The 16,841-nt window shown below is 34.7% G+C and overlaps 1 protein-coding gene across 1 annotated transcript in view; it reads right to left on the reverse strand.

Moving 5' to 3' along the window:
- Window positions 1–2,989: 2,989 nt before the first annotated feature.
- LRR (capping protein regulator and myosin 1 linker 1 leucine rich repeat protein) overlaps window positions 2,990–16,841 on the reverse strand; it is a 41,432-nt gene continuing 27,580 nt past the window's right edge. Inside the window, 7 exon segments of the mRNA XM_019062705.2 lie at window positions 2,990–8,282; window positions 9,604–9,665; window positions 12,263–12,349; window positions 13,051–13,125; window positions 14,037–14,114; window positions 14,682–14,823; window positions 15,855–15,937. Of these exon segments, the coding sequence (XP_018918250.2) occupies window positions 8,193–8,282; window positions 9,604–9,665; window positions 12,263–12,349; window positions 13,051–13,125; window positions 14,037–14,114; window positions 14,682–14,823; window positions 15,855–15,937 (617 nt within the window). The 3' untranslated portion in view covers window positions 2,990–8,192.

Here is a 16,841-nt window from a genome sequence, read left to right on the forward strand (position 1 = left end):
TCGACCAGCCTCAAGGACTCCAGTATACCAGTGGCAGTATGCCATAGAAAAAAAAGGAGGTGCTTGCATCTTGAGGTTTGTTTACAATATGACGTAGGTCGGTACAACCTGGCAAGCGAAATCCGGAATTCGAAGTATGAAAAACGGACCATAATGTCCCATTTTTTGCTTAACTCAACTAATGATATGATTTCAAGCACTTTTTATAGAATTAATTAATTTTTCCCATAAATTACACCATTTCCAAGAAAATCGATGATCGTCGCTGTACCGACCTACGTCATCAAAAAAATTCCAAGATGCCCAAAATGCAAACACCTCCTTTTTTTCTCAATGGCAGTATGCGTTCAATGGCGCACCAGCTCAATAACAAGATGGCGGAGAGGGCCCTGGAATGTTTAAAATAGATTAATCTGCGATACCTTTATGTACTTAATAATTTTGATGTCAAAGCGCGGAGGACGATACCTAATCGTTTTTTCTCTGATTTATTTTTTCAGGCGTAGGTAGTACAGTTTTCTCAAAATTGATAGTTATAGAATTTTGTGAAATGCCAGTGAGATTAAGGAGAATAGCATAAAAAACGAGGTTGGATTGCGTCTTTCCTATCTTCGGCTATATTGCTTACATAGTCCTTGAACCACCACTACACATAGTAACTACAACCGAAAGTAACACAATATGGAAATAGAGCAAGGGAAAGGATGCGCGTTGACGACGGCGCAGAGATACAACTATTCGTGCTTGATGGATGTCCGTGTTGCGTCTTCAAAATTGAAGGCGCTATAGCGCGAGGCGTGAGCTCGCAATGTCGGCTATGCTGCCGATGAGGTGTAACTCAGTTCGGGAGAAAAGTTAGGAAGGACTCCCGAATACTGGCTCCTGACTCCGGCTGTGTTGATACTAGATGTTTTCTCTTTTCTAAGTTCATGTCTGATTCTCTTTAGGATGGATTTGCAGACCCACATCTAAAGCTCGTATGAACCGACCTCATATAATCCGCGAGGCACGTGTTTTTAGCAAACCTTGTCCTCCAATTGATATTAAACTCGGCTTTGGCATCTACGGGTTAATTTTTTCTTCTTCTTCTTCTTCTTCTACCACTAACAACTAGGGCATAGCTAGGTTTATCGGGATATCCATTATCGAGCACAATAAACTATATAAATATTAAAAATCTAAAAATCACTAAAAATAAAGGACATAAGGGTTAATAAAGATATGTATCATTAAAATGACTGCGCCTTGCTTGCCAAAAACTCAAGATTCAACAGGGGATTCAAAAGAGGCCATTCAATAAAATTCAGTCATGTAATCTCGCAAAATTAGGCTCAAATCGTTCGGTCACGCCTAAAAACATTCTCATTGCCAACAAAATGATCGTTGGATGGAACCTCCTGCTATAAATCTCTCGTGCATTCAATATATTATTTGTTTCTATCTCTTCATATTTGCTTAACTAACTGAGCACCCTGTTCTTTTCCGACCAAAAACGCCTTCTCCTTCCCTCTCTCCCGAAGGGGGAGGGAGAGACTGTAGACTCAATCCACGGTGGGGCGTGCGCGGCGCGTGCCACACGCTGCTGTGTGCACTGCCTCATGAAGTAGAGTGACCGGAGCGCCTTCTATTTTGTCACATGCAACACGCGTTTCCATAGGGTGCGAATAGTTGTTTCAAGGCGCTATTAGCATGAATGCATGAAATTGAATGCATTGCAGATCGACGGTGAAACTACCCCACCACGTATCTCAGTTTGCGACATTGCAGACTCCCTGTCACACTAAATTTTTTAAATGGAAATCCACTCAACGTCAACTCTTAAAAATTTCCGTGATTTTTCTTCACTGTGCGAAGAAAATTCTCTGTGCCTGAACCTCAGGGAATGATATTGATTTTTTCTCCACTAAAAAAATAAAATATGAATGGAGATTATTCAATGCTAAAAGAGAGGTCTGGTGGTTTCACCGTCGAGGAAGGATGGACCATAGGAATCAAACTTTCATGGTTACGAAGTTCCTACCTTGGTCCCCATCGGATTCCATTCCCTTTTTAATGGCCTGGCCCCAGATATCAACCGACCTAAAATTACCAAGAAAAAAGCTTGGAACAGATGGTCTGAGACACCTGATGCATAATTTGAAAGGCTTTATCACGACTGATCGCTAGATTGCAGGGTCATCAACAGCCTAGCCTTAATCCCCCAGTAACATATCAATTCAGGAAATTTTGCCGCAGAAAAAATCGAGTAAAGTTGTTTTATAATTTAACGATTTCAAAATATTAGCATTTTTACTGGTAAAAAATGCAAACTTTGCCATGCTGTATTGTTGAAGCGAGCTTTAAGCACGAACTAAAATGTTCACTGGAGGATTGTCTCATCATATGGTTTTGTTTAGCACAGACTTGAATGAAATCCCTGCGCTTCCAAAATGGTTTTAATTTTAATGGATACCTAGGCTCTTTGGTAGAATTAATAGACAATGTGTGACATAACAGTGGCGCGTGAAGTAGTTACCTACACTTTCAAAAGACACATCTCCCTTCATCTCGCTCCATATACTTTAACAGTATGAATTTTCAATTTTTCACCATGTGTAAACCTATTGGTTTTTTCACCGGAACGTCGCCTTCAATTTTACCGCATAGGCAACAAATATACTGGGGAGCGAGAATTAATAACCATTCGAAATCCGAATAACACACATTTATTTCGCTCCATAAGTTTTGAAGTGCTCATGTTAGTAGTCACTGAAGCATTTGTATACAGGCACAGTTTTTAGCTGCAGACAGCCATGATTGCTCAGAGGCAATGGCACCACAAATTAATCGTTTCATCACATATTTGGCGGGCAATCTGAAAAATACTTTCTTATCGTATTCTCAGCTTTATTTTTGAATCTTCTTTCACGATTAGAATGAGCAAACACACAAAGGGTAGGTACTACTGTATGATAAATGAGGAACTTCCACAAAAAAATACCAATTTAGATAATATTAAAATGGTTTTAATAAGCCAGGAATTAATAATTACAGCTTATGTTAAATTTAAGTGTTGCCAAGGTAGAAAATGGATATCTACCTGATGAGACTACAGGACATACATCTGGATAAAAAGATGGAAGGAATATTAATGCAATAAATAATTTATAAGAGTACAATGCCAGAAAATGATGGTAAAAAATCAGTTATTAGTCACAGATGGGATAGAGATAAGCGCTAGTACAGGTAAAAAAAAAAAAAAATAATAAATAAATAAATAAATCAATTGAACAAAAAATTATACATGTGTTAGGTGAGTGATTGTGTCGGAATTTGGTGCCTGTTAAAAGCCAGGATTTGTATCCTTACAGTTGAGTGCTGGACTAATAAATCAGCACTTAAACATTATTAAATAACACTTCTTCATATCTTTATTAATATTTAAGTGCTGTACTAATACATTGACAAGCAAGCAGCGTAGAGAGGGAGAAGAAAATTAATAACAAAATAATTTTTAACAACAAAATTGAGCTATATATATTTAAAAAAAGAAAGAAGAAAAAAAAAAGTTAAAAAGCAAGGAAACTTTACAGCAGCATTCATTGATGTCATGGCAGTCAACGTTAAGGATATTAGAAAATTTACATTCAACGATTCCAAACAAACAGTTTAAAAGCTGCACTTAATAATAAGTCGATTGAACATGACTAAAAAAGTTAGTTAAAAATACACATTTATAAAAGCTATCACAAAAACCAATTGTGCATCAATAAATGATGAGGAGGAATTTTATTATCTTCCAATTATTTTTCATATTATTTACATCTTTTTTCAGACACAGTATTCGGTAGGTGCGCGAGAGAATAAAAATGAATTTATTTTCCAATTGTACAAGATAGTTTGAATTGAAACTTTTCAAAGTTTCAGTTGATAAGGTTTGAAGCAAAGCACTATGCTAAATGTCCCTTCTCCAAAATTTCATGCCGCAAACAAATTGTCTGCCGACAATTAGGACTTGAATGAAAGGCAATGAGATGTTGCGGTGTCAGTTGCCCGATAACCTCTGGGAAGACAGGCATATGTGGCGTTTGGGTGTCGTAGAACGCCAGAGTGCGTTATAAAGCGACTTTTATATATATATGAAAGGCAATGAGAATTGACTGCAATTGATTTCAAGTGTTTAAATTAATATTTCTTATTGAGAAATACACAAATGATATTATACATCTTTCATTTGAACCGGCTTGTGCAAAAAAGTCCAATGTCTAGTACAGTGCTTCTGAATTTGCATGATATGATTTTACTGAAATTTACAAACTAAAGTTGATCTAAGAGGAAACGTAATAATTTTACATAAAGTCTTTTAAATATACTTAAAAGTTTAATTTATGCATAATTTTTGATGAGCAATAAATTTTGTAGGACAAAAAAAACTACTGCAAGTCTGAAACATTACAATGGACAATAGACGGTATTTAGACAAGCCAATTTACTTTGTGAACCCAGTCATATCTCATTGGGAGATGATTTCAAAACTTAATCTTGGGAAAATTGCTCTGTAAAGAAGATTCCAAGAAAATATGACAAAGTGCTTTATTTCCCATCTTTTCTGCTAGCTCTTTCTCATAAAAAAAGAGGACAACTTCAAAAAGTTTAAATTTTAACTGGGGTGAGAGTGGTTGTAGCAGGTAAATAATTTGGCACTTTATAATGCTTTCAGAGGGGAAACATTGTGACATATGAACCTTGTATCTCATTTGCTTATTTTCTTTCTTTCTTTTTCTTTTTTTTTGATTTACAATGGCCACCGGTTATACTAGACTGTTAAAACTATCACTTTATCATAAAGCAAGATAAAAAAAAAAGCCATACTTTGATTTCAGCTCTGGCACATGAAATTCTTTAATACAAAACAATGTTAAAAACAGTTTTTATCTTTGCTTTGTACTTTCTACAGAAAATTCTTTACTACCGAATTGAAGAACAAATTAAGCTCGAAATAAAAGGAAATAAGATACAATAATATCAAAATTTAATGGAAAAAAGGCTTTCACATAGCACAGAAGAAATGGTCATGCAGGAAAACCTCAAAAAATGCTTGAATGGGTTCCTCCTGAGAGTAGACGAAAAGGATGCCCGGAGAGAGGTTGGAAATAGAGGGTTTTACACGAAATGAAGGAGTGTCAACGCCTTGAAGGACTTCGTGTGGATAGGAGGTTGTGGTGGTTAGGTGTTGCTGAGCACAACAGAAAAAAGCTATTGTGACGGAAAAAAGTACAGAAGATATTCTTTAATCATTAATACACAATATTGACATGAAACCAACAATCAAGTCTGGTCGTTCATTAAAATATGAACTGCTACACCTCAATCAAAAAGCAAATGCAATGCATTAATTCACATCAAGCTTATCATCTTCCAAAATTGGAGTAATAATAAAAAACAATGCATTTTAAAAAATAAAAATAAATGAAAAATAAATAAATCTATCTACAGTTTTCGAGTCTTCTACCTTCACAAAACAATATGAAAATGAACTTTTTAGAATTCACAATTTACATACAACCGAGCACAGGGGCCGTTCATAAAATACATATCACTCTAAATGTGGAGGGGGTCGAGGAGAGTGATACACTGTTTTGCTTTTTCATGTTAAAGGATAGAGACCTACGTTACAAAAGCGCAATGAGGAAGGAAGAGGGGAAGGGGAGTCGAAAAATCTGAAATTTAGCAGTATGTATTTTATGAACGGCCCATTACCATTTTTCAAACATGATGCAGTTAAAAAAAATTAGGGAGAAGAAAAACCCTCACATAAGCAGCTGAAAAGACAAAATTTTGACTAGAATTTTGAAATGGTCTGATAATTACTAATACTGTTTCCAATTCGTTATGAGCAAGGCCAGTTCTATTTAGATGAGAGGAACTATTTGGATATTGACTCGGGAATGTTTTGATTATCATAAATACAAAAAAAGGAAGAAAAAAGGTTTGGCATCTTAGATACATTTCTTTATTTTTTTACAATATTAGTACCTAGGGAAAATAGGTAAAGGCACCTTTAATATGAGAAAAGATGACTTCTTTGAACATGGTTACAATGTTATTGACAAAAAATTAATACATAGTAGACCTCTATATTGACGCCCAAGAAGGCTGTGATTGTGGGAAAAATTAATTTATCGACCAAATATGTGTTACAGATGAACTTCATAACCAAAGAAGGAAATACTATTTCTAAACCATCTACAGAAGCATCTATCTGCATCGAAAACCAATGGTACATATGATGTTTCTGAAATGAACCATGGAAGTTGGTTCCTTAGTGCGTAATATGGTCCATATGTGTACATCTATTAGTTACACATTTGAGAATTGGAACAAAATTCAGAGCAAATAGTTTGGACAATTGGCACAAATACAAATAACAAAAAATGAGCATCATTATCAAGAAGTACCTAGTTATTTCCAAAAAAAGGGTATTAACAAAAACTTGTTCGATTGGCAAAATGTTTCACATTGACATTTAGGAATGGTGGGACTATGAGGGAAACAAATATATTGGACAGACGTCTGTCATTGATGCCCTCTCAGTATACATCTGAGTCTACAGGCCAGTTCTGTGTTTTGAGATATGGATCAAATTCAGAGCAGACAATTCTAAAAATTGGCACCATTAGAACATTGTAAAAAACCAAAGGCGAGGGATATCCAAATAATTAAAAAAGAAGAAAAAAAGGAGTGGACATTAAACTCCTTACTTAACATTAATGTGACTTCCTCAATGAAAGCAGGAATGTTAAAACGAAGTTGAATTTATTTTATTTTTCATGGGTTTTAGTAAGTCATTAAAAAAACTGAAAGTATCACATCAATTAATAATAGGTATGAGGAAAGGAATGGATGGGAGGAAGAGCAGATACAGAAATTATTAGCTTGATGAAAATTATGAAAACAGCAACACTACTAATACCAAAAAAAATGAGGTCGGCGAATTGGATGGGTACAAGGAGATCTGACTGAGAATTGTTTTAAGTATAAAATACATGCCTATATACCTTTTAATACTTTTAATAATGTTTATTATTTGAAGACAAAGGAAATATCAGATGAAAGTTCAAACGACTAGGATTAGTGAAAGGCTCTTGACACTACCATTTGTTGCTGCTACTCCTCTTATCTCTTTTTTGACCTGCTATTGCAAGGGCAACCAATAACTCAGCAGCAACTTAGAATATTCGTCAATACCTCGTCTAGGAGTCGCTTTTCAAAGTTCCTGTAACGTGAGTCGTTTTCTAAAAAAGAATTGGAAGAGAAAACAGTTAACTTCTTTTTCTAGTTGGGACCATGTCTAGTCGCCCATTACCATGAAAAGAAGTCAAAAGCTTCATGAAGCTGAGTTGATGAATTAACAAATTTTAAATGTACAGTAATTGACAGAAGGGGCTTAAAAGATAAGTATCCATGAAAACAAGTGAGAAAAATAATACAACGGATGGAATGTCTTGATTGTTTACTGAAAAACAAGATAAGGAAAAAACACCATGCAATTGATATGAGCGTGTAAAATGTGAGTGAATACAGTTTCCAAATAACTCCAAAGAAATAATATGCATTGTAAATAAAAAAAAAAAAAAAAAAAAAAAAAAACCACTGCAAAGAAAGTTGAATGTGATTGTGAAAGATTAATTGGCATATATTATTGTAAATACTTGACAAGCAACTGCATACAGAATTTTTTGAGATTTGATAAAATTTGGGGTAAATTAAGGTTAGAAAAATTAAAGACAAATCCAAGATAAGGCGAACTATGATTCTGACTTGGAGTCTTGTATTAGGAGACTTAAAATGAGGATAATCTCATTTGGGAATCATTCTGGGAAATTTGTATCCATTCTTAAAATTAATTAAAGGACCTAGTTAAGTAAGTCCTGACATTTAAACATTAGAACACGACCTTTGTTCATGATCAACTGGTGGATGCAATAAGCAAACTATTCTAAAAATAACTTAGAATGAGACAAAAAATGCTAGTCAAAATGAGGGGTAAAACATATCTCGAACAACTTTTTTGAAACATGATCTTGCAATATAAAATCAGGAAGGAAGGTCAAGACAAATTATTTACAAAACTTCAACTAAATTTCGAAAACACAACTGTACGTAACATACGACTAGGAAGAAACTTCACGAACAATTTGCACTTTTTGATTTTAAACGTCAACTGAATCTTCAATATTCACATCCAGTGGCCCGTCCTCAGCAAATTTTTTCCTTATTTTACTCGGGGTCTTGGGAAGAACCTGCAATACAAAATTTTAGTAAATAAAATAGGTGCATAAGCAAAAGTAATGAGATGATAGGTACCTGAAAAATGTTTACTTTGCACTATTTCATTCACGAATCAAAGGTATTATCTATGATCAAGTTACTTTTGTGATTTCGAGAGAAACTCATACTTTTAAAGTTCTGAAGTTACGCAAAGGCTTGACCCCTAGATAAACTTTAAACTCGCGTTTACTTCAAATACCTTAAATATACAAGGAAAGTTTTTCTACCAAGTATGCGCTGAAATGGGATTTATATGAAAGAGCTGATGACTGAATGTTGTTTAACACCTCCATGTAAAATATCTTCCGATTATTATAGTCTCAACCTCAAACAAAAATGGCAAAAAAGTGAGCGAAAGCTTGCTACTTTTTTAATCCTTTCCTCAATACCCCAGATTTTAAACCAGTAGACTTATTGGAGGAAAAAATTATGTTTTAACATCAACTATTGATGAAGAAATACTATTTTACTACTGTAACTAGTTCATACCTAGCACTGAGCACTCACTTGGCTATATTTCAATCAAGTTTTCGTGATAGCGGAGATTCCTCAATAGCCACAATTTTTTGAGGCAACAGAACAGGAATTTCTGCAATCTCAGAGAATTACTCCAATCTCCAAACAGGGTTAAAAAACATGAAAACTGAGGAAGTTTATAGTTTACATCACGGAGAGTTAAACAAAAAATAGTAGCATGATTGAATGGAAAAGACCAAATCCTTGCTTACAAGAAGTATATGTATGTTGCAAGCAAATAGTCCAAATAGGCATACCGTCATATGCCCAAGCAGACAGTCAAATTTTAGATATTTGTGATGTTTACCATGTTTTTAGTGAAAATCCCTCAAGTTTCCAATATTTAGAAAGTAAGAATACATTTATTTGTAGATTAAAATCCACAAAATTTCCTTGTATTTTAGTCTCCAAATGCTCTTTAAATTTAAACTGTCAAAATTTTAACAATTCTATAATTCGTGGTATGCAGCAAGTATCGAGATAAGTAATTCCAAGAGGGAGAATGCATAATTATAATCAAAGTGAGAATATTTTGACAATTTGCCAAGGCATGTGACAAAATTTCTAATTGAACTATTTTTCTGCAATGTATACTACTGTTGTTGGATTGAATTTTGTTGCAATTAAATTATTTATACAAAACGGTGCCTTAGTTTTCTGGTAGGCGTAAGTAAAATTAGAGAAGGTTAAACCTTCTTTCTTTAAACTTAAACCATGAGAAAAAAAAACTTAAGTTTCTAATTCGAGCGTGTTGAGTGAAGCATGCAGATAAATTACCTGGTTTTTATCACCAAAAATAATTTGAGCATCGAGTCTGCTACCAGATAACCGATGAGAACCTGTATCAAGGCCAAATTTAAACTATGTACAAACATGACGTGCATATCTAATGAGAATAATGGCGAAACTCAATGGGAAATTAATTGAATGAAAGAATAAAATTAAAGTGTTACATTTAAGTATTTGTACAGTTCTTCTTGTTGAAAAACAAACAAAAGGACTAAAATTGTTACATCTTTTAAGCTGCTAGACTCATCTAGTTTTTATCAGGCATTCAATAGTCACGGATACCACTTCATCTAGACCTCAGATGGTGCAAAATTCTTTTAATTGAGGATAAGGGGGTAGAACTTCAAAAACTCCAGAAACTCACTAAAATTAAGAAATGTTTTTTTAATGAAAGGTCTATTTTGTAAGTCTTGGGGAGAGGAAGAACCCCCTATCCTACTCTCCAATGGTGCCCCTGACTAATAATCTAGTTGATGTAACAGTGCATAGAACCATGCAGTACATGCTTTGAGCAATAATAAAGAGCAAGCTTGTTTTCAAGGTGCAATTTTTCGCTTCTCTGACGTAAGGGCATAACTCCATTCTAACATAACCACCGTAGAGCATTGAGTTATACAGAGAACAGGACTCAAGTGGAAATCGAGATATGCTCTTACGTCAAAGGGGCGACGAATTGACTCCAGTGTCTTTTGTTGTATTCACACTGAGGACTGTCCAGATTTTGTTGACAGAGAGGGCTAAAGAATCAATGAAAATCGAGGGCTTTTTGACTTTGACATGACTGAAATAGCCGGGAGAAAAATGTTCCATATCAAATGAATCGTTCCATAATTTCAAATGTTCGTTCTTGCCTTGCCCTGATGATAATCAATATTAGTGAACCTGATACCCTAAAAAAATACTCATCAAATTTCGAGGAAATTGATAGGTAGACAGTTTCAATGACTCAAGATAAAATTGCAGCTAGAAATGATGAAACAGATCGATGATGGAACTCAACATATGTATCTTGATTTTTCATGGTTTTAAGTTAGCTGCATTAATGAGTTAAAAGAGATGTCTTCTGACTACCATGTCAAAACTAAGGAGAGATTTTTGCTCTCCTAAAAAATTGAGGTTCCTGCGATACATGTTCTTACAGTTTCACCATACTAAAACAACATATTGGATATGGATCATTTTCCCACTAACTCTTTTGGTTCCATCAGAGCCAAAGATTCTGATTCTGCCACCGATACTGAATAATTTCAGAGAGTTAAAACAAGGAATAATCAAGTCACTAGCTACACTGCCGTGATAGCAAAGAGAGCCGTAAGTGCAAAATTTTCGAAATCGAGTTTTCTTCAAAATTCGTCTAAACTCTTTTTGATGAAATTTCTGAGACAGCTAAAACAGCAAAATTCATCCTAATTTAATGAAAACGAGACATATGAAAAAGCCGTAAGTGCACAAAAAATGACATAGTTTTTTTCAAGACAGCTGTAGGTGCATGAGAGCCAATGAAAACAGTGCTTTCAAGAGGAATGCCGCCCTCATCTGCCGATTTCTAACTCGAAAATGTGTTTATTGTGTGTCCATCACACTACCTCGAAAGCACGCAGAAGATAGCACGTACTGCTGTCTTGCCAAACACTAACCTTTTTTCATGTACTTTAAAATAAAATCGGTCAAGTTTTAATCCCCCAAATAATTTCTAAGAGTCTATCAAATGATTGGTTGCGATTTGACAAAGAACGGAGGTTTCTTTCAATAAAATGTTCCACTCAGAAGCTTCTAGGCCCGTTTTCTCAAAACTTTATTTTTGCACTTACTGCTCTCTTCGCTATCACGACAGTACAATATCAAGATGTTAAGAGGACGTCAAGATGCTTTCCAGTAGGGATGCAAATACTTCCCGACCATGGACCGATTGCACGGCCAGTCACATGAAACAACGGGAAGGCTAGCAAGCATTAGTGCAAAAATGCTTTTTAAAAACGGACTTTTGAGAAAATGGGAAGGAAAAAATGCTCGGGCTAGGGACTTTCGGGATCTCTAACTTTCTGCAAAGCAAAACAATGCTTTGTCCCAAAAAAATCACAAGAAAAACTGAAAATATTTTTCTAGCTTTCTGCATCCTTGATTTGCAAAATAATTATGCTGTGTAATGATTGAGCTTAACCAGAGTTTGAACCATGCCATTGGGTTATAATTGGGAAAATGTATGATTAATTCATTTTTTTTTTTTTTTTTTTTTTTTAGAATGCAATTTTAAATGACACTATTAGAAAATAAATGCAATGAAATGACAAAAAATGTACTAACAATTAGTCTACAGGACCTCTACTTGGATTTATTTTTTGGTGGTATGACATATGGAGACTACAAATGAATTAACATCAAATTATCTTTGACTGAAGAAACAACGATAAAATACAAGACAAGATTACTTCAAGTCTAAAATGTGTCAGCATAGCCACAATAAGGAACTCAGTTTCATACCCAAAATTGTGAATAAAATAGTTTGGGGGGGGGGGGGGGGGGAGAGATTAGTAAGCAGCAGTCAATATTCGTAATTGGAACAATAATCAGTACAGAAACCCTAGAGGAAGTCCATGTGCTTGAATATAAGTAATTGGAGAGCAAGCTGTAAAAATAATGAGCTAACCTAAGTCAAGTTTCCTTTTGCCATCTGGAGAGTCGCTTCCTTGCTTGCACAAATTCGCTGCAAGTTCCTTGACAGATTTCTTTTCACCTAAAAACATAATAAGAAAGCTTCAGAAATTATTGTTCAAGAAAAATATCTATGAGTATCCATTATGAATGGCTTTACAGCAGGAAAAATCTATTTTTGAAGATTTGCTGAACAAATTTAACCTGGATCAACTTAGGTACATCTGGTATTGCCCAATTTTTCCTCAAATTTTGACTTTTTACAAAGAGACCAAGCAATGTTCGGACTTTTAATTTTGTAAGTATATGTTTAGTAATTCAACAAATGATATGGAATGTTGCGATGATTAAACTCAACACTACTAATGGTAAAACATCTTGGCCGTAATTGTGTAAAGACAACTAGTATCAGATTCAAATGATACAAAATTGATACATCAGAGAGATCAATTTAATGAAAATTCATAAAACTGAAATGCAATGTATCCCCAAAAAACATATTAGAGATTGGAAAATAAAGCATCTACAATAATAGACCCCTTGATACATCAAATATTGATGGATCAGAAAAATGCTTGATAGATCCTGTTTTGATACATTATATTCTGGTAGACTGAGTTTTCCACCCTTCTGATACATCGAAAAACAATTATATGACATTCCAAAAATTAAAAAAGAAAGCATGTATTTCTCAAGTTCAGCCAAACAGAGGCTTGGAAATCACATGACTTAAAAAAAAGGAAATCAAATTTTATTTGTAAGAAGAAAAACACTTTTACAGACCTGTCAAAACACATGGTGTATCAGGCGTCTCAGACCCTGGACTTGGTCCTTCATTCAGATACGCACTTAATTCTCCTGAAAAGTGAAGATTTTCATTGACTCACCTTACAGAAAAATGTTCACTTTACTACATAAATAAAAATTAAATAAAAATGCTGGGCTCTAGGGATATGCCAAAATTTTCTATTAGATTCAGAAGAGAGTTTTGGACCTTTAGCACCAAGAAATCAAACTTGGAAGATCTTGACTAGAATTTATCTTCCCTGAAAATATTTTTGTCGGGTCATAGTCGGGGGGTCCGTCATAAAATAAATAAATCTCAAGGGGGAGGGGGTCAGTGGCTAGTTTGCAGGGGGGCATTCAGGATTGCATTATATAATGCTAGAATAGTGAGTAGTAATGAGATTCCAAGAATCTATGATAAAAGTTGATGTAAGTTAGTAATTTGAATCAAGCATCACATATTTATTTTCTTTGAGGGGTGTAGACCTGTGCTACAGGTGCAATATTAGGATGCAGGGGGAAGAATGTCAAAGAATCCAATATGCTTAATAAGTGGAGTTCAAGGTATCCTATACTTTTTTTCTATGATGGGACATTGTAGAAAGATGTATTTAAAAGTGAAAAAATGTGCCGCCTTGTGACGTCGTCAGCCAGCATTACCTATTTAAACCCATGTATTTTAACAAATCAGGTCATTTTGTCGCATGTCCTTTGATAATTGTCCATTTTAAAACCAAGAAAGATCTCATGCTCACTTAACTCAGAAGTTTCTCTTTAAAACGAAATTCACCGAATTTCAGACCCCTGCAAATTCTCCATCATTGGAAAGATCCTACAAAGCTGTACTGACTATTTCTAAAGCAACTAATTAAAGTCAGTTATAATAAACAAGAGAGGGTAAAACTTTGACTTCCGTACCCTTACCTTTCCATTAAAATAAACTAAACAATGACTCTATACATATAAACTTTATGCTATCTTACCTGATTTCCTCTCTGGATCAGCCATGGACTTTGGTCGGGGTTTTGGCGCTAGAGGAGGCAATGATTTTAATTTGGAGCCTGAAATATTAAGAAATAAAAAGTAAATACATTTTAGTCACACCATAAAAGACAGGAATGGGAATCACTTCAGAGGAGTGACAAAAAACAATTATTTCTTCAGAGCATGGGGGCCATATATAATGATATACAATTTTTCGATCATACAATGATACAGTAATAGTTTTTTACTTTACCCCTTAACTTTACAGATGGCTGGTTAATGAAGCTCTTTTACAGGAGTAGTATTTTTAATATTTGCTATAACTGTTACGGTACCGTATTTTGAGGAATCTAAAACAAGTTGCAAAAAAAATGAAGAAGCAGTCAAAAAAACTGAGGCCAGAAACCCTTCAATGATTTAGACAACAATTCTGGAACCTGCAAATAGCACGCCCCGCTTGTCATACAAGAAAATTTTAAAGCTGCATCGCCACAGTGTGCAAAAAAAATTTCCTATTAAATAAGCCCAGCTCAATGACGCTTGAATTGAATTGTTGTGCTGAACAAAGTACAGCTGAATTACTCTGCTAACTGCTGAACTATCACTTTTCAAAAAAGCAGGAGCCAGAAAATTTTCCAACTTACATGAATTATCATTTCTATCATTAGATGCGTTCAGAGATTTCAAAATAGGAGATTTAGGAGTGAAAAATCCGTTGTTTCCTGAAAGTCCTGTTGATCGCAACTTGACTAAAGACAAACCAGGTGAATCTGGCTTTTCATTATCCTGAAAAAGAAGATAAATTGTAAGGTGAATAATAGCAAATTCAACTGTAATTAAAACATAATAACTTATTGAAGAGTTGGTGCCATTCTCTTCTGTAATAATGGACGAATAGTTACTATGTAAGGAGCAACATTTGTTATGACCAATCAGATTTGCAAACTTAGTTTCAGGTCTCAATGGACCCACCATCAGCCGACTGCAGCCTTCTCATTTTCCGCTTTTGATCCAGTAGAGGTCCTTGAAACTGCACTAAGGTTTAAACTCACAGCCGCAACGGCAATGCTGGATGGCGGTAAGTTTGCTTGCCGCCACCGTCGATTTCCAAAATCTTGGCATGAATTTGAGGACCTCTCCAAGATTGGCAACAGAAGATCAGGAAGCTGCAACCTACCTGTTGAAACTTTAGCTGGCTTTGTTGGTAAGATAAGACAAAATATAGCCCTATCCGGGCTGTCTAATACATCGATTTTTAATGTCTTGTCGTTCGAACATTAATTTTAACACTCAGGCTGTAGCTTTGTATTGATAATGGGTCCAATGAGCCCCGAAATGCTTCAGCAGTTACCTTCTTGTTTGGTTATAGCTAGTGTAGCTCCAGAAAATGTAACTCTAAAATGTGAACATTTGCTTGTAAAGAGCTTTTCTCTTTGTAACAAGAATTTCTGTTTCACAGAAATAAGCATTGAAGGTTTTGACAGAATGTCAACACATTTGCCCCCCTGTGATCACGACCACGACCACATAAATCCTTTTTCCGTGGCTTTGTTTTCGCAGTGCTAAATCGGTCAAAGAAGTTCATATACAAATACTTTCCATTATTTTACTACTACTGCAACTTAAAAGCCACATTTTTACATGGCTTTGTACCCTCACCCACCTGCAACTACTCACTCAAATTATTTTTATCATTGTTGAAATTAAAAAATAAAAGAAAAAAAAATTAACCTAAATACTGCACTTGGAGGAAAGATTTTACAGCTATCTCAACTTTCAAATGAAGAACATCAATTGTTAATTTGTGATCTACTTACACTTTTGTTAGGTTTAATGAAAGCACTATTAGATATTCTACCAATGATGGAGTCACTACGGTTTGTATCTTCATCTTTCTCACCTAAAAATAATTAATTGACTCATTAAAAATTTAGCAAGCGACATATGGATACACACTAATAAAATGATGCGTCAATGGATATTTTGGTTAGTTTTTTCCTGAAAAATGAAACATTTTTGATGAGTTTAAAGAATGGTATGATAGGGATGAACTTTTTTCCACTTTAGTAATTGAAACGGTGGACTCTGCAACAGAAAAAAACTCTCTACATGAAAAATGATTGACCAAAACCTTTTCATAAGATATTAATAGCCAAATGCAAAAAATTAATATTTCAATTGCGAGTGCTACACTTCAGAATCTCTGATTAAGTTTTATTTCTTCAAGGAAAACTAATCAAAACATTTCCTTGCAATCTCAGGAAATTTGTATGGAATGAGTGAAAAAAATTCAGAAAAATTTCAATAGAAACTGTTAGTTTGTGTTTCTTCAAAAAATAAAACAAGAGCGGAGGCCTACTTTGCAATCTGAGGTATACAATTTACGACTATGACCATTGATAAGTAAAATAATATTAAAGGGAGCAAACCGCCGAATACTGATGTTCAGTGATTGTTAAATTTGAAAAGCGAGTCAATAGGCTAGCCGGATGTTGTAAATCCAGTATCAAAGTTTGCAGAGGTAACCAGGATATGAATGCAAAATCCAGATGAATGCATACAGAGCAACAAAGATGTCTGCAGTAACGTGTTCTTTCAAACACAGTAGTTGCTCTATGGAACCGCAGATCCTGAACCAAATCACATCTCCATTCATTGTTTTCTTACTTCCATAGTCCTGATGCAACTTGTTTTACAGGATCTAGTCCACTTTTACAATAGATGAATGTTACATTAATTTAATAAATCATTTGTTATCAAATTAAACTATTGAGTTATTTGATCAACGTTTACAATTTTTTCAA

Source organism: Bemisia tabaci, chromosome 1 (assembly GCF_918797505.1).
Source record: "Bemisia tabaci chromosome 1, PGI_BMITA_v3".
NCBI lineage: Eukaryota > Metazoa > Arthropoda > Insecta > Hemiptera > Aleyrodidae > Bemisia > Bemisia tabaci.